The sequence below is a fragment of the Panulirus ornatus genome, chromosome 23, assembly GCF_036320965.1.
Source record: "Panulirus ornatus isolate Po-2019 chromosome 23, ASM3632096v1, whole genome shotgun sequence".
Classification (NCBI taxonomy): Eukaryota; Metazoa; Arthropoda; class Malacostraca; order Decapoda; family Palinuridae; genus Panulirus; species Panulirus ornatus.
Genome location: NC_092246.1, coordinates 20,138,294 through 20,162,963, shown reverse-complemented (window position 1 = coordinate 20,162,963; position 24,670 = coordinate 20,138,294). Strand labels below are relative to the sequence as shown.

The window sequence follows — 24,670 nt, the reverse complement described above, 5'->3', positions numbered from 1 at the left end:
GATCAATGATCGTATTGTTGTACTGGAAGGTCGTCCCGTCGTGCTCAAGGGCCGTACCCGTCGTGCTCAATGGGTCGTAGCGTCGTGCTCAAGGGGTCGCACCGTCGTTCTCAAGGGGTCGTACCGTCGTGCTCAAGGGTCGTACCGTCGTGCTCAAGGGTTGCACCGTCGTGCTCATGTGTCGCACCGTCGTGCTCAAGGGATCGCATCGTCGTGCTCAAGGTGTCGCCCCTTCGTGCTCAAGGAGTCGTACCGTCGTGCTCAAGGGTCGTACCGTCGCACTCAAGGGTCACACAGTCGTATACACATCAATCCTCGTGAAAGACCACTAGTTTCCCCCTCCACAATAAAACACCAGCGTCAGATGATGGGAAACAGCGAGAGCAGACATGTCGTAACATTTCCCTACCACCGTCTGGGTCCGTCCAGGCACGGAGGCCCGACACATACCTCAAAGCCGTGAAATAAGTTAACTCGCGTTCCAGGCACCGACTGCTACCTTCCCCACACTATATCACACGACACGTCTAACGTGGACACTTGTAAAAAAAAAAAATGAAATAAACTCTTTCAAATATGGAATTCTACTCGGCACTTTTGCCAATGTCAATAACAATATTTCTCAACATCTTACCATATCACCAGCTGCATATATATATATATATATATATATATATATATATATATATATATATATATATATATATATATATATATATATATATATATATATATATATATATATATATATTGAAATGATGCAACAGGCTGATGGTAGGGTAACAAGACTGTGTGTATCCTCCTGCATCTCATCCCATGATGGTGTAGAGTCATGGTATCTGGCAACAGGCGCACAATACCACGATGACCAGAGGTATGGCCCACACCACACATGGGGGACTCCAACAACATGTCGTCAACTCCAACACGTCCTCACTCTCGAACTCTCAAGGCTATCCCATCCACACAACCCCGTTGGGGATCACGCTACCTACAGACGGATCACCACCAGACGATGACCTGTCCTTCCACACGCTCCTCAGTGCATCCAGGACCGCCGTTAGCCTCCCACCTCTTTCCCTCCCCTCCAGCGTCCTTGGTTCCACCTGCTGACACGTCCACTCCTCCCAGGCATCTAAAGACCTTCACATCTTCCAGGTTCTCCCCATACAAACTAGTCCTCAAGCTATTCTGTCTCACCCGTCACCCCACCCACCTCCCTCTATAGCACCTCATTACCTCGCTTTTATTCCCATTTACCCACAACTTTCCTCTTTCACTCACTCTCCCGAGCCCTGTTCCATGTTACTGGAGTTTCTCTCTGGGAAAAGCAACTGATTTACGACCAGCGTCTCGTTCACTCTCACTGATTCATTTGTACAGGTGCCATCGACAAATGTAGTGTGCACACCCTATGCTCATCCTGTGAGCGGGAGTGGTAAGGGTTAGTTACAGATACCGAACACCAGCAGTTCGCTCGAAGACCCCCCTCGCATTTACTACCCTCGCCATCCCGGAAACCACTCCCCCTCTTCCTTTCCTACTCTTCCAGGGTAACACTTCTCATCTGCACTGAGTAACTTTCCATTTACCCCCTTACATTCGTAGCATCTTCCACAAGGCATCTCTGTTAACCTTATCATATACTTTTCCCCAGATCCATAAACACCACACGAGCCGCTTGTCTTCCTCGGATATTTCTCACACAAACTCATCAAATCAAACACCTGATCCACACATCCTCCACCCACTCCGGAAACCACAGTGTTCCACCACAGTCTGATGCCTTATGTATGCCACCCATCCCCTCACATCACCACTCTCCCCTCCACCTAAACCAGGTGTACTCAACACACTCATACCTCAGGAATTCGAGCATTCAGTTGTGTGTGTCCCTTGCCAGACATCACGCTCCTCACTTTTGGCCACGCACACGCACTCAATACCTTGCCTCTCCAATCAACAATACTTTCACACGTCTTCTACTACTACCACTACTACTACTACATTAACAACCACTACTACTACTACTACTACTCCTGCTCCTACTATTACTAATAATAATACAACAATAAACAACAACAACAGATAACAATAATAATAATAATAATAATAATAATAATAATACAATAATAATAATAATAATAATAATAGTAATGATAATGATAATAATGACAAAAATAATATCCTAAATTCCCCTCATATCATGTAACCTCACGTGTTACTTAAGGTTAAATCTAACATCATTTCAGCAATGTCACAGTGCACGACACACTACGCCAGCCATGTGGCACCTCCATGTAGCAGAGACTAGCAACCTTCACCACAACACACGTCCTTAGTAGATTTGAAAGACGGGGCAGAGCCTGGGGCAATCTCTCAACAACGGGTTGGGTCCTCACCTTCCCTAGGATCCTGACGCCCTTGAAGATGCAGAGGAAGACGAAGGCCCACACCAGCAGGGCGGCCAACACCAGCCTCCATTGTAGACCATCAGCGTTCTCAATGCCAGGGGAGATTTCCAGGACCACGTTGCTGGAAGAGACGTGGAAGAGGAAGTGAGTCTTCTGTGTCTGTCTGTCTGAGTCCTTTTTTTTTTTTGTCAGGTGAGACGCCACGGGGCAACCGAATGCATGAATCGACATCATATTAACTCTCTCTCTCTCTCTCTCTCTCTCTCTCTCTCTCTCTCTCTATATATATATATATATATATATATATATATATATATATATATATATATATATATATTTCCTAGCCTGAAGGCAGGTCCTCATTTTCTCGACCAGCTCCTAGGTGAGGATCAACAGCTGGGTTGACTGTGGACCGTCTACCGCAACCAGGATTCGAACCCATACGCTCGACCCTGGGCGGCCCGTGAATGCGTTACACGGTCAGGAATGCTAACTCTCTGTGGCGTCTCAGCTAACATGAAAAAAAAAAAAGTAAACTTGGACCAAGGTGGCAAAAACAAGAAGTCATCCTTAAAAAAAAAAAAAAAGACAGAAAACGGAAGGCGGTCAACTCACTGGAAGAACTCGTCGGCAGGTGACATCAGGTTCGCTCTGTCTCCCACAGTCAGGTTGGTGAGCACAGCCAACTGTCGGCACGAGAGGGACACAACAATGTGTATAATAACAACAACAACAACAACAACAACAACAATAATAATAATAATAATAATAATAATAATAATGAGGTTATGATGGCTAGTGTCCGTAATTGGAGATACAAATCAAATTTGAATTACATTCGCTCTCTCTCTCTCTCTCTCTCTCTCTCTCTCTCTCTCTCTCTCTCTCTCTCTCTCTCTCTCTCGTGCCCTTGCTCTCCCCACAGTACCTGGGAGCACCTGTCGGTGTTCCACGGGTTGTCGCAAGAGGCCCAGGGCACCTGGGACGACATGGAGTACGAGAAGAAAACGAGAGGGTAGGCCACTATGATGCTGTAGTAGGTGCTGGCGATCAAGCTAACGATGAAGGTGGCGTAGCCGATGCCTGCAGGAGAAGGGAGACCGGGAGGGAGAAAGAGAGGAGGTTATAATCGTCCAAGTTCCACTCAGGGAAGACATGGAGCTTCTACAGGAGAGTCTCATCAATAAATAAATACCACAGCTCACCTTATCAATACGACATCTTTACCATTAAGTCATTGGAGTAATAACTTATTCCCAAAAGATACACAAAAAATATATATATAAATGATATTACAACCACACCAAAGGCATAAACAAGCATTAGGAAAAAGCAATAATTCTCATAATCATACATTTCTTTGTCTTTCAGGTAAGGTGTCAGTATAAATCCCGAATCAGCACATAGGATTAATGAAAAAAAAACACATCTCGATAACCAAACTATTATAGAGTACAAGATAGTGGTCAGTTATAGAACACAATAACCCATTATAGATGTATTATGGTGTGTGTGTGTGTGTGTGTGTGTGTGTGTGTGTGTGTGTGTGGCACCATCTTACCTACCATTACAACTGGTGGGTCAACCACCTCACAGTCGCTCTGCACTGACCTAGTGACCGAGTACCTGGCTTACCTAGTAAATGACTCGCTTCCTGGTCAACGTCAAATCAGCCTAGTACCTCCTGACGTCATCTGACCCTCACACACACACACACACACACACACACACACACACACACACACACACCACACACACACACACACACACACACACACACACACACTATACATCGACCACACTTTTCACAAACGCGTTGACCAGAAGAGATGGGGCCTCTCTACCACCACCTACTTCCTACCTAATCAACCAACCCGTCCACACACACACACACACACACACACACACACACACACCTCGAAGCCTTAACACAGCAACACACAAACGCCCCAGAAGAAAAATATATCTCCACCACCTCCACGGGGCGCCACGCGAGAGTTTCATGATGACCAAGATCGGGCTAAAAGTTCCCTCACAACAGCAGCTCTCGCCTCCTCCTCCCTCCTCCTCGTCCTTCTTCTTCTCCTCCTCTTCCTCCTCCTCCTCCTCCTCCTCCCCCCCTCAACCCAAGATTACAAGCAACGAAGACTTTACCTCTTCCCCCCCCCCCACCTCTCTCTTTTTCTGCCTCGTAACTTAGAGAGAGAGAGAGAGAGAGAGAGAGAGAGAGAGAGAGAGAGAGAGAGACGAACTCCTGGCTTTAACTTGGGGACCTGAAGCGCCCAGGAGGGACTGGGTGGAGGAGGGGGTGTGGGGGGGTCTTCTACTCCCGGAGCGCCCTACCAACGTGAGCCTGATGACCCTAAACTTCCTCCAGGAGGAGTTGACCCCTTTACGACCGAAAATGACCTCGGTCGTTCGTCCACGCCGGTGACCCCGTACGGAGGTGACGACCCTCCCCCCCTCCCACCACCACCTAACATCCCTACTTTAACATTACTCTTAGAGCAGTTTTCTCTCATCCTATCCTTGGTTTCTCACCTAAGCTACTCCGATCCTTTGCCTCTGTATAGCACAGTATTCCCTCCAAAGCCACACCAACACATATGTCAGGGGACTCTCGACCATATAAGAGACTGTGTTGTATAGTCTCTCACAAACAAACATTAGACTTTGAAACATTACCACTGTCTTAACAACCAGATATTAAACACTGGCCAGACGATATGCCACAGAAACTTAAAAACATTCAAGACACTTTAGATTTATACTTAAAAGACTTTAAATTTATACCTAAAATATAAAATCTACACCTAAAAACTTAAGATTTATACCTAAATTACTAGGATTTTTACCTTAAGACTTAAGATCTATACCTAAAACACTTAGATCTATACCTAAAACAAGTTTAGATTTTTACCTAAAATACTATGATTTATACCTAAAAAATTAAGATCTATAACTAAATCACTTAGATTTATACCTAAAAGACTTAAATCTATACCTAAAATACTAGGATTTATACCTAAAAAGTCAGATTTATACCTAAAACACTTAGATATATACCTAAAAGCCTTAGGTTTGTACCTAAAAGACAAAATTGTTAACAAAAAAAAAACATTAATATCTAAAAGATACAAGTGTACCTAAAATACTTAAATTTATACCCAAAATATAAGACCCTTATTTGAACAACGCTCTTACTCTACCGCACACACCAAACCACAACCTCTAACACACACACACCCCCCAACCCCACCTCAGGGAACGTGGCTCGTAAAAACAAAAAAGAAAAAAGAAAGTGGGGAAGGAGGGTTGTGGGCTGGGCGGGCGGGCCCCTCTCAGCGCACGGGCAGAGGGGAGGGTTGTGGGCTGGGTGGGCGGGCGCGCCCCTCTCAGCGCAACGCGCGGGCAGAGGGGAGGGTTGTGGGCTGGGTGGGCGGGCGCGCCCCTCTCAGGGCGCCGGGCAGAGGGGAGGGTTGTGGGCTGGGTGGGCGGGCTCGCCCTTCTCGCACGGGCAGAGGGGAGGGTTGTGGGCTGGGTGGGCGGGCGCGCCCCCCTCAGCGCGCGGGCAGAGACCTACCTACCTTTGAACATCGGAGCTGCGTTGAAGATCGAGATGGAGCCGGAGGATGTAAACTGACCCAGACCAGACTCCAGGAAGAAGAGAGGAAGGCCAATCATCAACAGCATCACTAAGTACGGGAACAGGAACGCTCCTGTGGGTCAAGGAACAGGAACATGACACGCTGGGTCAAGGAACAGTTAGCAACATGACACGCTGGGTCAAGGAACAGTTAGCAACATGACACGCTGGGGTCAAGGAACAGTCAGTAACATGACACGCTGGGTCAAGGAACAGTTAGCAACATGACACGCTGGGGTCAAGGAACAGTTAGCAACATGACACGCTGGGTCAAGGAACAGTTAGCAACATGACACGCTGGGGTCAAGGAACATGAAGTAACATGACACGCTGGGTCAAGGAACAGTTAGCAACATGACACGCTGGGGTCAAGGAACATGAAGTAACATGACACGCTGGGTCAAGGAACAGTTAGCAACATGACACGCTGGGGTCAAGGAACAGTTAGCAACATGACACGCTGGGTCAAGGAACAGTTAGCAACATGACACGCTGGGGTCAAGGAACATGAAGTAACATGACACGCTGGAGTCAAGGAACAGGAACATGACACACTGGGGTCAAGGAACATGAAGTAACAGTTAGTAACATCACCACAGCCTGGGTCAGGAACAGTAACACCACATTACAGGTAGTTCTACCAGAAACTGTTATGTTATTATCAAAAGAACAATGAACAATTTGCAGCCAGCCACAATGGGTTACTGAGTCTACCGTGAACAGGCTGAATATCACGAGAGACAGAAACTCCCTCCTTTATTATAACAAATTATTTCTAATAATAATAATAATAATAATAATAATAATAATAATAATAATAATAATAATGCTACTACTACTACTACTACTACTACTACTAAAAATAATGATAATAATAATAATAATAATGAAAATTATTATTATGATTATTATTATTATCAACATGAAATATAATTTACACAAACATCAACAAATTGTTGTCCCTATTACCTTACTATTTCATAATCATTTACCACCTGGTAACAGCATATTATCATGCTAATGATCAGATTCTTGCAGTAATAAGGTCTATTACAAACAGCCTAATGGTAATATAAATTATCTAAATACCTGAGATTATTTTTCTAATGTTCTATATATAAGATTTGTATTATTGATACGCAATAACATGTCTTTTTTTATATATTTATATACAAAACAGTGCATATGAAGTGAAAGCCTAGACACTTCTAATTCGAGAGAGAGAGAGAGAGAGAGAGAGAGAGAGAGAGAGAGAGAGAGAGAGAGAGAGAGAGAGAGAGAGAGAGAGAGTACGTGGTCACAGAGGCAGATAGATGGCAAACAGATAATACAAAGATAAGGAGATAGATGTATCTTACGAAGCAGGAACACTATACAATGTAATCAACCACCACAACATCTAGTGTCACTTACCACCAGCGTCTGTGAGAGTTAAGGGTCATTAAACCAGTGGAGAGTCGTTAGACCAACAGTACTAACATACACGTTCAACATATACAAGGGACTCTCCTATTTCTCTGTAATTTGAGCCATAATTTCTACCCATCTCTACGACCATCCCTGAAAACTGTACGTCTTGTGTGAAAATCATTTACATTGTATTTCTCATCGTAAATAATACACCAAGACATCTATAAAACAACATACTACTGTTGTTTAATTCCTGTACTTTCAAATATGGCTTACATACTTTCAAAGTTTCTTTTAATATCACAATAAGACTCATTGTCTCTGCCACTCTAGTGGTTACAGACAGTCATGACTACAGCGAGATACAGTACAGTATCTTGTAACTCATTTATCTATGTAATATTCTGCCATAACTTTGTCTTCCTCCTGGCTACAGCTTACACTGACTGCGACAGTGTAAATATCCTGCCCGTGTATTACATACTTTGCTGTAGATAATAAATATGTCAGTTATCAATGTAAACTGGAATCAGTATCATTTAACGTTTTCTCGACCTGCGATGAAAATGGTATGAGAGAAAATGGGAACAGAAGATGGTAACCTAAAGGAAAACTCGGTCATTATTATTTTTTTTTTCTTTAAACTTCTGCTTTATGAGAGAAAGTCTCAGTAAATCAATTATGAATCTCATTACAACGCAACGATAACTAATAAATTACCAGACATGTGAATGTCTTAATCTTTTGAAATTACGTTATTCAATCAAGATGTCAGGTAATGTATTCATAGCCTAGTTCGTTCAATCTACATTGTGTATACACACCTGTGGCACACACCTGTAATGGATAGACGTAGAATATCAACATTTAGAACTATGACTATGGAATATAGTCCCCTGAGCGACCGTTAATTCACATAAAAGTTAAAAATCTGTCGACGTAGTGAAGTGGTGTACATGCCTTCCGGTGTTAACCTTATGTTACTTGACCATAATGTAGGAGCCTCCTTAACCTAGCTGGAGTACACGGGAAGTACACGGGAGTACTTGATGATTCGCCCCCCTACCCTCACCTTGTTTTTTATGCTATGCAATGTTCAGCTAGGTAAGGTAAAGTAAGGTTATGTTATGCTATGCTAGGATAGGTTTTGTTTTGTTAGGTTTTCTTTAGGTTTGGGTACAAAGCTGACGTAATCTATCCTAAACCTAACCTAACATAGCCTAACCTAACCTAACCTGACCTAACCTAGCCTAACCTAACCTAACCTGACCTAACCTGACCTAACCTAACCTAGCCTAACCTAACCTAACCTAACCTAACCTAGCCTAGCCTAACCTAACCTAACCTGACCTAACCTGACCTTACCTAACCTAACCTAACCTAGCCTAACCTGACCTAACCTAACCTGACCTAACCTAACCTGACCTAACCTAGCCTAACCTAACCTAGCCTAACCTAACCTAACCTGACCTAACCTAACCTGACCTAACCTAACCTAACCTAACCTGACCTAACCTAACCTAACCTAGCCTAACCTAACCTAACCTAGCCTAACCTAACCTAACCTGACCTGACCTAACCTAACCTGACCTAACCTAACCTAACCTAACCTGACCTAACCTAACCTGACCTGACCTGACCTAACCTAACCTAACCTAACCTAACCTAGCCTAACCTAACCTAACCTAGCCTATAATAACGTTGGAGAGAGGCGGATGAGGGCAAATTTCAGGTGACCCCGAACTTGCTCATACAGCGAACACAACTAAAACAACGTAACTAAGAGCATTATGAAACTACAAGTGTCTCTTAATCATTATTTACCGATCAAGAAGAGAAATATAAACACAAGTTTTCGTAGCAACACTACAACGGTTCTGAAGTGAGTGGCTTCAGATCAATCGGGTCTGGAACAAGAGGTAAAAACTTTACTTGTAGGTTCTGAAATCCCAGGCAAACGCAGACGTAATACTCCAAGACATGGCCAAACTGACTCTCTCATCTCGTTCCTAGGAAACTCCTCTCATTGATGAGGTAAAATATATATATATATATATATATATATATATATATATATATATATATATATATATATATATATATATATATATATATATATATGTTTATTCAATCGCTTCACCTTACCTCCGTAGATACAAGACCACACCACCACCTTACCTCCGTAGATACAAGACCACACCACCACATTACCTCTGTAGATACAAGACCACACCACCACCTTACCTCCGTAGATACAAGACCATACCACCACCTTACCTCTGTAGATACAAGACCACACCACCACCTTACCTCCGTAGATACAAGACCACACCACCACCTTACCTCTGTAGATACAAGACCACACCACCACCTTACCTCCGTAGATACAAGACCACACCACCACCTTACCTCTGTAGATACAAGACCACACCACCACCTTACCTCCGTAGATACAAGACCATACCACCACCTTACCTCCGTAGATACAAGACCACACCACCACCTTACCTCTGTAGATACAAGACCACACCACCACCTTACCTCCGTAGATACAAGACCACACCACCACCTTACCTCCGTAGATACAAGACCACACCACCACCTTACCTCCGTAGATACAAGACCACACCACCACATTACCTCTGTAGATACAAGACCACACCACCACCTTACCTCCGTAGATACAAGACCATACCACCACCTTACCTCTGTAGATACAAGACCACACCACCACCTTACCTCCGTAGATACAAGACCACACCACCACCTTACCTCCGTAGATACAAGACCACACCACCACATTACCTCCGTAGATACAAGACCACACCACCACCTTACCTCCGCCGTTCTTGTAGCAGAGGTAGGGGAAGCGCCACACATTGCCCAGACCGACGGCGTACCCACACAGGGAGACAATATAGTCCCACTTGCTGGACCAGTTACCCCTGAGCTCGCTCTCCTCCCTACCCCTGGCCATCTCGCTGCACTACTTCCTTCTCCTCTGCGCCTCTCCACCACCTTCGCCGTGATCTGCGTCAGTAGTGAGGAGGGGGGAAAGAAAAAGAGAATTATATACATATGTCTACAAGATTGAGAGACGGGGCAACACAAATATAAAACTCTCTCTCTCTCTCTCTCTCTCTCTCTCTCTCTCTGGGGTCTTACCCATCTATTAGATATCTATTCAACGCACAGTTCCTCATATTTTCCTACCCTCATCCATCCTACAGTGTTGTTCCTTGACATATCAGTTGAACAGTGGTCAAGGAGGAGGTGCAGGCTACCTCCTACTGCAGGCAAAATACCAAGAGAAAAAAATATATATATATCTCCAGGTATCACACTTGCGGATATTCAAAAACAAAAATTATACCAAAAGAAAAAGAAAAACGTTCAGGAAAACCATAGAAGCAAGATCTTGCGTACGATGCCCCCCAGCAACCCAGCCATGGGTCACGAAGCTAACAACAAGACTGCGTTGTACAGAGATGGTGGTTGTGGCCACCGTTGTAAGCGTCGGGTTATCAAATGTGTCTGAATGAAGCAATGTTCCAACGTAAGTGACACAGACCATTGCAACGCAGCCGCTTCTCACACCCGGAGTTGTATTATGAAGAACAACATAACTATATGCCTTCATATACAATAAACAACCACTGGTTAATTATCATAACTTGTGGTTAATTAACATAAATTGTGGTTATCATAACGTGGTTAATCATAATAGCGTCGTTACCATAACTTGTGTTTAATTATCATAACTTTTAGTCATCTGAATATGATTAATAACTGTGTGTGTGTGTGTGTGTGTGTGTGTGTGTGTGTGTGTGTGTGTGTGTGTGTGTGTAAAGTGAAAATGAAAAGTATGAAAAAGAAGTTGTAAGTGTAACAGCCCAAGCTTCAATATAATACACTGGGCAGAGGTTAGCAATGTGTGATTACTATAGCATTAAATGTGTGTTATGGAGAGAGAGAGAGAGAGAGAGAGAGAGAGAGAGAGAGAGAGAGAGAGAGAGAGAGAGAGAGAGAGTTTTATATTTGTATTACCCCGTCTCTTAACCTTGTATATATGTATCATGTCTTTACACACACACACACACACACACACACACACACACACACACACACACTATGCCTACACTTCGTTAATGAAACAACCCACTATCATGTAAAGTGATGGTTGCACTAAATAGTAATGAATTAACTCGTTCTAGGAAGAGCTGAAGTTTCAAATAGGGACAATAGTCCTCAAGACTCCCTTGACAGTGGCTTACTGAGTTTACATTCAAATTGGCAATCATAATAAACATGCGTTCCGTACTCACCAACTGGGAGAGTACATATTTCATGGCATCTCTCTCTCTCTCTCTCTCTCTCTCTCTCTCTCTCTCTCTCTCTCTATCTATCTATCTATCTACACGGATTCGTCTATCGTATTATTTCCTTCCTTCTTCAGGTCTGCTCTTACCTCGCCTTACTCCTCCTTCTTCCTCTTTGTGTCCTAAACCTCTCATCATCATCACAACCGTTCCGACCCACCTACCTCACCCATCATCGGCCTTCAAGTACAGAGTCAGCAACTAAGGATGGAAACTGCACCGCGCGGGTTCCACTCCTGGGCCGGGCAGCCCGTCCACAGTTCATCCGGCTGTTCATCCTCCCCTCGTAACATATTGTTCCACAATCTGCCTTCTACTACAGACGGCCTCCTCAATGAATACACTTACTCCTCCCTACACACACTAATCCTCCCTCTGGCTGCCACATGTGGAGCTTCCACAGTGGAACCAACTTACTCCTTCCTAAACACACTATTCATCCCTCTGGCTGCCACATGTGGAGTTTCCACAGTGGAACCGACTGTTTTCAGTCGTCAAACACCCGTGGATACGGCCAACACGGCGTCCACAACACCACAGCTTCTCTCTCGACCCTAAATCTTCCCACGTCTCTTCTCCGTGGATGAGACACTTCTAACATCTCTACGAACACCGCGCCACATCATCATGTGAAGTCCTTGTTTTGTCCATGTTGTTACTCAAGAGCTGATGTATCATTGCGTTGTACATTCTGTGCTACAGTGATAGTCTTTTGTTTATGCTTATGTATCTTGTTGAGCAGGAGCTGATATCATGTTGTATCCTATAAACGATCTAACACTGTATCAGTTTCTGTCCAATAAACTTTGATAATAATTATATAATGGGGGCGGGAGTGACTGCTGGGATTACTTTAGACATGGAGTACCATCACACCAAACCTAACGAACCATCATTATGGTACTTGTGGCCTGTGATACCACAAGCTGGTCTTGGGTGGGGAAGGGAAGGAGTGGGGTGGCCTCTACTAACTCACCGAACCATAGGGACACCAGTGTATATGTTTCAACCATTCTGTGTTCATCATCAGACCACATCCAAGACGGACCATCCCTGAGGAGGTGGACGTCCAAGACGGACCATCCCTGAGAAGATGGACGTCCAAGACGGACCATCCCTCAGGAGGTGGACGTCCAAGACGGACCATCCCTGAGGAGGTGGACGTCCAAGACGGACCATCCCTGAGGCAGTGGACATCCAAGACGGACCATCCCTGAGGCAGTGGACATCCAAGACGGACCATCCCCGAGGAGGTGGACGTCCAAGACGGACCATCCCTGAGGCAGTGGACATCCAAGACGGACCATCCCTCAGGAGGTGGACATCCAAGACGGACCATCCCTGAGGCAGTGAACATCCAAGACGGACCATCCCTGAGGCAGTGGACATCCAAGACGGACCATCCCTCAAGAGGTGGACATCCAAGACGACATAACTAGAGCTCCCACGCCTCCCTCTGAACCCTGGCGCCCAAATAGTCACGCACGTGGTCCACAATGTGGTCGCTCCCACCAGACCCCCCCCAAGTCTCTAAGGCCGTCTACGCAACAGCTTCGGTTAGGGAGTTTCGGCTTTATTTCATCCCAAAAAGAGGGAGGATAGCGCTGAGTACATGACCTCGGACCCGAATTAGCCGTTTATGGTATTTGGGGCCAATTGGTCGTTATGTGACGAGAGAGAAAGTACATGTCTACAAATAACTACAACGATATTTTGCCATATGGCAAAATATACTTAATAATAATAATAATAATAATAATAATAATAATAATAATAATAATAATAATAATAACAATAATGATGATAATAATATTAATAATAACAATAATAATAATAATAATAATAATAATAATAATAATAATAATGAAAACGATTTCATTCATATTTGATCAACGTTTCCCACATTAGTGAGATAGCGCCAGGAATAGACGAAGAAAGGCAACATTCCCCCATATCTATTCATGCGTAACGCACCGAAACCACAGCTCCCTATCCACATCCAGGCCCCACACACCTTTCCATGGCTTACCCCGGCCGCTTCACATGCCCTGGTTCAATCCACTTACAGCACGTCGACCCCAGTATACCACATTGTTCTAATTCACTCTATCCCGTTCAAACCATTCACCCTCCTGCATGTTCGGGCCCCGACCACTTATCTTTTTATTTTCACTCCATCCTTCCACCTCCAATTTGGTCTCCCCAATCTCCTTGTTCACTCCACTTCTGACACATGAACCCTCTTTTGTCAATCTTTCCTCACTCCTTCTCTCCATATGTCCAAACCACACACCCTCTTCTGCTCTCTCAACCACACTCTCTCTATTACCACACATCCCTCTTACCCTTTTATTACATACTCAGTCAAACCACCTCACACAACATATTGTCCTCGGATCAAACATTTCATTTCCAACACATCCACCCCTCTCCGCACATCCTCATCTATGGCCCTAATTTATCTTGAAACATACCCATTCCCCCATCCCACCCCAGATGACGATCTTCCTTTCCATACATTCTTCAGTGCTCCCAGAACTTTCGCCTCCTTACCCACCCTGAGACTTACTTCTATTTTTCATTCCTCGTTTTTTTTTTTTCTTAGCACATTATTTACCTCCCTCCAGAACATCATCTAATTCTCTTCATAAAGTTTACAGATACTCTCTCATTCTAATTCTCATTTGCCCTCTTTTCCAAACCCCAGTACCTTCATACCTTTTTCTCCTATACATCTCCTAATCATTTGCATTCCTTCCTTGTAAATACCGACGTAACGCCTCTCTTCGCTCTTTCACTAGCAACTTTACTTCTTCAACCCACCATTCACTATCCTTCCTAATCTGCCCATCTCCCTCCTTTCGCATGTCACAAGCATCTCTCGCACATGCCATCACTGTTTCCCTAAATACATCCCATCCTTCACCCACTCACCTCACTTCATTTGCTCTCATTTTTTTACCATTCCTCACTCAATCTCTCCTGGTATTTCTTCACACAAGTCTCTTTTCCAAGCTCACTTACTCTCAACGTTTTCTTCTCAATAATATCTTCCCTTTTCCGAAAACCTCAAGAAATCTTCATCCTCGCCAACACAAGGTAGTGATCAGACATCCCACCAGCTTCCCCTCTCAGCACATTCACATCCAAAAGTCTTTCTGTCACACGCCTACCAATTAATGATACCCGTTGAATATCTAATTCACATACGTGTACTTGTTTATGTCTCTGTTTTCAAATTACGTATTCTCAATCACCAATCCTAAGATTAAATTTCAGGGTTCACTGCAGTAGACAATAGCCCTAGAGGTAAGTATCAGGGTTCACTGCATAAGACACCATCTCTGAAAGTAAAATTTCAAGAGTTCATTGCCACAGACACCAGCCCTTAGGGAAACTACGAGGATTCGCCACAGCAGGCACCAGCCTCGAGGGCAACTATCAGGGTTCACTGTAACAGACACCAGCCCTCAGGGTAGTAGACATCAGGGTCTCACTAATCACCGAGGGGGCCCTGGCAGGGGGCATACACTCCCCAGAAGGTATCACTCGAGCGACAAGGAAGGTGGTGTACATCGCTTGACCTGATGCAGTGGGTCAGTTCATACAGTGTGGACGACGCTGACGACCTCCTCTATGGCTCGCTCCCTCCCACCCCAGCCAGCCTGATCCAACGTGGTTCTGACGGTAACGAATCAGCATCACAGTTATTTCCTCTGATGACCAACGTGGCGAAGACGTACGAATTTTAAGGACCAAAATCCTCCTCCTCCTCCATCTCGGCCCTTCACAAAGCAGTAGTATTAGTTGTAGTAATGGGAAACTGACCACCAAGTCTCCTCCAACAGCATTTAGGCATCCACTTAACCTGTGTGGCCACGTCGGGAGTGAGGAGGTGGGAGGAGGGTCGTCAAAGGAGGAGGAGGAACAGCAGAACCTCCAGCGTCTTCCGGGTGGGGCCCAAGCGTCTGCTCCTGGTGGCGGACTCCACACTACTGACGGAGGGAAGTCGCCACGCACCATCGCTGGCCACCAGGATGACGTGTACAACCATCGCTGGCCACCAGGATGACGTGTACGACCATCGCTGGCCACCAGGATGACGTGTACGACCATCGCTGGCCACCAGGATAAACGTGTACAACCATCGCTGGCCACCAGGATGACGTGTACGACCATCGCTGGCCACCAGGATGAACGTGCACAATCATCGCTGGCCACCAGGATGAACGTGCACAACCATCGCTGGCCACCAGGATGACGTGTACAACCATCGCTGGCCACCAGGATGACGTGTACAACCATCGCTGGCCACCAGGATGACGTGTACAACCATCGCTGGCCACCAGGATGACGTGTACAACCATCCTCAAGTGCTGATTGGTGTGTAACTCTTCACAGTAGTGACGACAACACTTGGAGCAAAACTACGTATATGGTGTGTGTGTGTGTGTGTGTGTGTGTGTGTGTGTGTGTGTGGGTGGGTGTGTGTGGTTGGTGGTGGGAGCCACACTCAAATCCTGCCAGTCCCCCAACCCTAGACCACGTATGACAAAACGAGCCACACGTGCCGGCCCGTGCAGGAAGCAGCCAATTACTTTTCGCCTCCCTTACTCTTGACCTTGTTCAAGTCATCATCTCCTCCAGCAGTGAGGAGTTACAGACGGGACAGGAGTGTGTGTGTGTGTGTGTGTGTGTGTGTGTGTGTGTGAGAGAGAGAGAGAGAGAGAGAGAGAGAGAGAGAGAGAGAGAGAGAGAGAGAGAGAGAGAGAGAGAGAGGCAAGCTCGCCTGCCTGCACATCTACCAGCCCGTCCTCCGGTTGTGAGATGGTAGCGTCGCCTTCACAGCATCAATGACCGACGGAAGAAGATTCGGGAGGAGAGGGACTTCTCTTCTCTCCCGTGAAGACTCCGTATGACATGACACACCCGTAGTCCAGGTGTGGTCTGAACACATAGATGGCGATATACCTCTCGCAGATCTGCTGTATCTGCTTCCTATATATATGTCCTGAAGGAACCCCCACACCTTCCTGATGTCCTCCATTTCTTTCACTAGTATTCGTCGAACAAGACGGTCGCATCAGCTTCACTTAAGGACCAGGACTGATCCTTCGTTCCCAAGAGTTGTTTCCATTTTTCCTACACGTGAGGCAAATAGTAGCAGTATTGGGAGGTCTGTCTCCTCGTTGTGTTCTAAATATCTGCTGAACGTCGGCGACTCCTGCTCAGGAGAGAGAATTTGTGGTTCTACCACCTCAGAAGACACCTCCTGCCTCCAGGTTGTGGTTGTGGAAAGTTCTCACACGTCACTTGATGGCACCTCTCCAGAGCCGATGCAACAGTGAAAGAATAATGGGAGTTCGACGTGTGTGTATGGTATAGCCTCCAGCCGTACTGACACTGTAACTTGATCTGTATGAAGTAAAGGTGTGGATGGATTCACAACTGCTTGAACATGACCACACTACGCAAGGGCCTTCACGCCCTCAGTACATTCCTCCAGTTGGAACTAATCCAGGAAAGGGAGCTTCATTGTTAAAGCGTTCCATCACCCACATCACGGTGCATCCCAACAGAGGAAGTACGAATTAAGAATACGAGATAATGCCATACGGTGAGTGAGAGGTGGAGTCAGGTTCGTCCATAGACGAACTGAAGGGAAAATAGAGAGATGTAGAATGTGACTTTATGAATAACACAAATAGCTGAATTTGTATTCTTGAATGTACAGAAGGGTGTGTGAAGGTGTAAATATTCTTAGGGAAATACATGTTTGTGGACCAGGAAGTCTCTAAGTGGTAAAATAATAAGGATCAGCCCACTCCGTGCGTATCAAGGGGTATCAGATCCTAAGAACAGGAGATTTGCAACAGTTCCCAGCGGAAATGGCGGGTGGGTGAGTCAGGCTGGAAGAGAATAGGCTTCCATGTCACACAGGTCGGTTCCCTGAGCCCGCCTGGACCCCACTACAAAAGGCGACCTAGCCATGGATGAGAAGGGGCAGGCAGTGTTAGAGAAGAGAGGAAGGTGTGTCACCCAACCTGCAACAATGACTTACATTCTAAACCCAGAGGAAGAACCACGTAAGGATATCTAAATCTTCTAAAAAGGGGGAATCCAAACCGAAATTTGGCAAGTTGTTTCGGTTAATCCTAGTGCCATAACTGGCCTTTTAAGAACGGAATGAGAGTGAAACAGAGTGGAAAGGAAAGGGAACATATTAGAATGTGATCGGATGATCTCAGGGATAGGTCATGGCCCGGTTATGACGATCAGGAACTGAAGCAAAATGTCTGATGAGTTGATCGCGATTGGCGACAACAGGAGCAGAAGTGGGGTAAGGGGGGCGCCGTGGCCCCTATTACTGATATGGGATGAACGCCAGCCGATCAGTACGGTACACAGTGAAGCCCTGTGCCAAACAGGGTTTCACCAAGTGAGTGAGAGGAGGGCCCATGGCCGGAGTGTGAATAGTCGAAGGCTGTGGGGAAGTCAACAGACCGACCAATGGCTCCAAACATACACACAAGACACGGCACACAGCAGCTGCACGACGTTGCTAACCTTAATACTTCAGCTTCCCACTGCCAACCAACACTGTGCTGGCCACTGCATTCATACATACTTCCTACTATCAAATTTATATTAACGTCCAACAAGAGCAGTGAAAGAACGTGCGTGGAAAATTAAAGCCCCTTGAAGAGTGATAAATACTTCGTTTGTGTAAGGAGGATAATGACAATGATGTACACATATACACACACACAAACAAACACAGGATATGTAGTGCTATTAATATCACAAAAACAAATTATTTATATAATTTTTAAGGCCTCTTACGAGAGGGGAAGGGCGAGGCTGCGTAACTAACTGGGCTTCAGTAATTGAATCCTACATTCCCACGTTATCAGGGCCATAAGAGAGGAACCTTATTCAAGGGGTACAACAAGGTTTCTTTCGGGTTCCCTTCCCTTCTTCATTAGTCATCCTGTTTGTATCCACTCCGGTGCTATGCCATGAGATCATTATGTAAGGCCACAAAGGATATGGATGATGGGAGAGGGTTGGAATGAAACCTCCTCTCAGTTGATTTTCTGTGACCCTAAGAAATTCCCGGGGCCTCCCCTTTTGGACCCCTGGGCCCGGGTACCTCCTACACCCGCCTCTCAAAGGTGCTGTGTGGTCTAAAGAGGGTGTGTGTCTCGAAGACCATACACATACTGTACTGCGTGTGATGGTTCGCATCCCTCTCGGTCCTGCTCAAAGTCCCTAACCCCCCCTAAAAAAAAAAAAGGAATGTCGGTCTGAGACTTGGCTTTCACGACCCCAGTTCGTCTGTCCGAGAGATGAGGACCAGTGACATAGTTCCTATTTGGACGGGTATGTCTCGGTCCTCTTGTATGGCCCATCCTTCAGCGAGTTTTAATTTCCTACTTTTTTCCTCACCCCATCCCGCAGGAAACCTATGGCGCGTGCGGCTCTTGTCACAAATTGTCAGAGATGCATCGCCGAGAGGGAAAGTAATATTAGATCGTGGTCATCCAGTCTTCTGTCCTTAACAACAACAGGTGGTGGCCCAAGTCCGTGAGTGGCGGGGGTACGACTAGGCTAGTGTCTGCACCATCCTAAACCCAACAAGGCCGCTTGATAAGACCTTATTTCCCATATCCCGTGAGTAGACGCATCTTACTTCACACGATTCGGTCTTTTCCTCTTGAACAAGAGCTCTTCTCTTCCTTTCTCTTCCATGCCCGCTGTCTCTTTCTCTCTCCCATCACTACCCTACTCTTCCTAACCACACGCAACCCAACACCAGCTCCCTCTTGGCGAAACGAATCACACACTCACATCCTTCCACAGTCCCCTCATCTTCTCAGGGGTCCCCCATCACCTTCCCAGGGCCCCTTATATCATCCAGGGGGTAACCAACTACCCCCCCCCCCCTAAGCCAAGCTCATCACCTGGTCCCGTGGCTGACCCTTTCACTGACCTCGTCTGGTGACTGGATGCGTAGCCAGGGGTGGGGTGTCGGGTGTCGCTACTAAACCGCACGCTGAATACACAACACAACACTGCCTAAACAACGCCTTTTAAGTTAATTTTCATTTTTTTATTTTTAAATAATTAACGAGTTTCGTTACGCTCTGAATCATCTTAGCCAACACTCCGGTACGCATCTCTAAGCCTTTCGCTCACACGTTAAAATATGAAAATGTTTGCCATACGATATATCATAGTGCTGAAGGGTTCACTGGGGGTGCTATGTTACGGTCGTCATACATCTGTTCCACATTCTGACCTCAAAACACACACACACACACACTCTCGTCCTCTTCTGAGCCCAACAGAGGGAGTATATACCAAACAAAATCAGAAATTTTTCAACTCTATCACATCATGCGGCGTAATTTCCATACATTATCTCAATTTTTCAATGACTGGTTAAAAAAAAATAGTTTTCTTGAAAATACAGAGGAAAAGTTATAGATTCTTGACAGCTTTCACCCGCATCCATCCACGAATAAGCTGAGTTAAAAAGTCCCCAGAGAGAGAGTCTACTTGCCCTCTCCCTTGCATGAGGAATGGCACACATCCTCGCCTCCCCCGACTCTTCGCGAGAGGCTTACCAGACTCGCTCCTCCCGAGATGTGGCGGTCTGTGGCAGCCTCCGTCCCGCAACCAAGTGAAGGGGAGGGGCAGTCTGGACACATGATACTAAATACCTCCCCACACATCACGTTCCTGGAGAAATCAACACGTCACGTAGTTGGATCACGCATCAACCAGACCAACCCTAACACATTAGGCGTGCGCTCCACTATTCTCTCCCGTCTGTGTAACGAACCACTAGGCGTCACTACGACTGGCGAGCCCAGTTACGTTCCAGTCTGTATTTACTAACAAGAAATTCAAACCACAGAGAACGATGATCATTTACCGTCTGGATATTGAAGTTCACAGAAACACTGACAATTCAGTCTGAAAACAACAGAAACTATGATTATTTTTGGTCCTGACGTTGAAACCAAAGGAACGAATGATTAACATTTCGCTCGGGAATCGTAGGCGTAGCCAGACGACTTGAGAGCCATTATAACAAAAATATGGTGAACCTTGGTAATGTTGTTACACCTAGCTTTGGCGAGTGTTACCATTTCTCATACTGTAATGGGGAGGGTAGAGAGAGAGAGAGAGAGAGAGAGAGAGAGAGAGAGAGAGAGAGAGAGAGAGAGAGAGAGAGAGAGAGAGAATAAATCTAGTCCTCTCCATCTGAAAGGTGCTCCCCTCTGGTAAACAGTCGCATTCACAAAGGTGTTTCACTATAGCCAGAACCACCACATGACACGAGTTCCAATTCATGCCATTGTGACACACGATCCATTCCTGTTGAATAATCCAATTTCTCCACAATTTCTTGTTATTTCTTCTTCTGTTAACTGTCTAGTACGTCCATCAGCCGAGAGGTCATCTTCTTTTCTTTCTTCCCGGCAGGGGGAAAGGAGGTCCATAGCTAAGGTCGGGTACTTGGTATGGTCCTTTAGCTGAGACTTCCTGAATACGAGGACATGACAGGTGCTAAAAGAAGATGGGTCTGAGGCTACCTGTTGGAGTTTGTGGCTGGGAGAAAGTCGTCACTGGACAGGCGAGTCATCTCCACGTCCAGTGGGATGAGACAGGAGGATGAGGTATCATCCATCACCAGAGAAGGGTGTCTCTGGTGATACTCCTACAGAGAGGTGTTCTTGCTCAGGAACAGTTGTCAGGATACAAGGAAGTGTTGTTTATAGCCAGGAGATTTGTGGTGCCAGGAACAGTCAGGGGAGCGACATTTGCAAGAAATGGGGTAGGGTATAGAAAGCCAGAGGAATGGAGGACATAACTGGCTGGGTATGTAGAAGGTGGAGTCTGGGACTAGGAGTCAGTAAAATTGTGCAGCCTGGGAAAGTCATCCATAGATGCAAAGAAAAACATCCCAAACAGCTGGGAGGCAGAAGTGGTTATCTGTCATGAAAGAACAGGTATGAGGTAGTTTGACTGGGCAAGTGATAAAAGGGTAAGAGAGAGGTGTGTAATACAAGAGTGTGGTTGAGAGAGCTGAAGATGGCGTGATGAAATGCTTTGGACATAGAAGAGAATGAGTGAGGAAAGGTTAACAAAGGGAATATATAAGTCAGGGAAAAAGGAGAAGAGGGAAACCGATGAAAGGATGCAGTGAAAAAGATTTTGGGTAATCACAGTCTGAACATGCAAGAGGAAGATAAGCATCCACAGGATAAAGTTAATTGAAATGATTCAGTATCCAAGGGTTGACGTGCTGCTAATAGACTAACCATAGCATGTGAAGTGGCTGTGAAAGTCATGTAAAGGTCTATAGGGCCTGGTTGAGGATAGAGGGCTGTGATATTGGAGCAATGCACAAGACAGATAGAGAATGGATGTTAACAAATGCTGCCTTTCTTCGTCTGTTCCTAGCACTACCTCGCTAACACGGGAAACAATGATCAAGTATAGGGAAAAGAATGTGCTTTAGTCACGAGCTGGGCATTCAGTTGTCCTTGCCATCATAAATACTGTAAAAATCTGAGTATGGTCTAATATAATAAGTTTTATGGCAATATGCACGCACAAATGATTTTACTGTCAAGGAGAGCACTTAGCAATACAACAATAATTACATTAAACAAACAATAATAATGCTGACATGTTATTCGACGCTATGATCAGAGGCCTGTCAAGTTTTAGACTGATCTGGATGAGCAACAGTTTCAAGAAAAAACCCTGTCAGATACCTGCGAGATTTGAAAAGGCACCTCTGACGTGTCCTCTATTTACTTCCAAGTTGCTTCTGATCTACTGAAAGAATCCTCTATGCCTGCCTGAGAGGCCATCTCTTAATCAGTACAGAGGATGTATTCTATATGCCAGCTGATTATCCAAGAACATTAAGTCCAGCCAACCTAACCATATTTTTCTAAGCTAAACTTCATCCAATCAAAAAGTGCAGTAGATATGTTATGCATGACTCCTTCCCTTTAAGCCAATGTTGCCTTTTAATACTTGTTCTGTATTAACCTGATAGGAGTTGGTAGGCAGCCAATGACCAGGGAGGTATATTACCAGTACAACCTGTCTGGGTATCAGGAGGGTTAGTGATCGCTGCATAGTGAGCAAACACTTTATTGATTGTCAAGTTGCACTCCTCTGACCCAAGTAGCTGTCTTTCCTTTCTGCCTCACCTACACGTGGACTGCTGGCATTCTGTCCAAAAACAAACAAAATCTCTCTCCTTGTCACACACAACATTTGACAACACTTAATTCACACAGCTCATTCTCTGTAACTCTAGATTTCCTGTGGTTAGCACTATGCACTAGCCCTGCCTTTTGGCAAAATGGAAGGAGCAATGTATAGAAGGGGATAGGGGAGAAAGAGAAAGAATACTTCCCACGTATTCCCTGCGTGTCGTGGAAGGCGACTAGAAGGGAAGGGAGTGGGGGGGCTGGAAATCCTTCCCACTCATTTTTTTTTTTTAATTTTCCAAAAGAAGGAACAGAGAAGGGGGTCAGGTGAGGATATTCCCTCTAAGGCCCAGTCCTCTGTTCTTAACGCTACCTCGCTAATGTGGGAAATGGCGAATAGTATGTATGAAAGTAGGTAGGAACATTTAAGTAGGACTATTAGGTAGAAATATTAGGTAAAAGTAGTTGGCAGTATCAGTAGGTAGAAGTATTCATTACAAATATTAGGTTGAAGCCACTGCAAACACTGCACTAGATTGGCCCTCTACCAGTGGCCTGATAAGAGTGAGGCATTAAAGGTTACAAAGCACCACGAGAGTTCACTGGTTATGGACTCTCAATTGCCATGGCCACCTCCTTGAGGGTATTCCTGAAGGAAACAGGCATCAGAGGCATTGATATATAGATAGACGATATTTCATTAAGTTCCTAACTTAGTTGCTATGTCTTTGGTACTTAAAGGTAAGAAAATGGTCAACAAGCAAAATGATTGGGATGGTTTTTGTATGTGCTACCCTACTGTAAATACAATATAAGGTGTACATGATACAAAAAATTACCTTTCTTCCATTTGTTGGTTTACTTTATTCTGCCACATTTACAGTACTGTCTGATTTAGTGGCCTGCAATTCGTTCTCAATCTCATCAAAAAATTACCATGCTTATTTTCTATTCCTCCAGTATTTTTATTCTATATTTCCAAAATGGACTTAGATCAGTAAACCCTTTCTTAGAACAACATCAAATGTGACCACCTCAATCATGTGATAACTGAACACACAAAGATTCCTCAGGCAAATGCTGCAAATGATAATAATGAGTATTCCACATTAGACTCGAGAGAAATGTAGAGTAACTTTTGTCTTGGAAAGGACTCAATATGCACACTACAGTCAGATGGAAACAGCTCATGTGATGCATTGTACAGTCTGACCATAAACTACTTTTACCACTTTGGTGTCAAACAAAATGACATATGGTGAAGAAATCCATACAAAGAGCATGCAACTGGCTTCATATTGGTAGCCCTACTTTCATTCTATGGGAATATTGGAGCCAGCAGTGACACTAATCCTGTCACTTGCCATTATTTAATAACAAAGCAATCACACTTACCAACCCTATCAAGATGACAGGAGAAGCAGGGTTAAGTTTTTCATCCATCACATCTGGAGGAAAGTAATGTGAAGTCTGACTGTGCAGTGAAAATGTCTCAATAAAAAAAGTAAAACCTATTCCACAAATCATATAGCTAGGTAGTAAAAATGGAAAAATCTAAGTATATAAGTTGGGCCCACT

The 24,670-nt window shown here is 45.0% G+C and overlaps 1 protein-coding gene across 1 annotated transcript in view; it reads right to left on the bottom strand.

Annotated features, from left to right (window-relative positions):
- The window catches only part of LOC139756873 (sodium- and chloride-dependent GABA transporter 1-like), a 64,022-nt gene that overhangs the window by 32,334 nt on the left and 7,018 nt on the right, over positions 1-24,670 (bottom strand). Inside the window, 5 exon segments of the mRNA XM_071676726.1 lie at positions 2,403-2,535; positions 3,030-3,100; positions 3,343-3,497; positions 6,002-6,133; positions 10,309-10,500. Coding sequence (XP_071532827.1) covers positions 2,403-2,535; positions 3,030-3,100; positions 3,343-3,497; positions 6,002-6,133; positions 10,309-10,447 — 630 coding nt within the window. The 5' untranslated portion in view covers positions 10,448-10,500.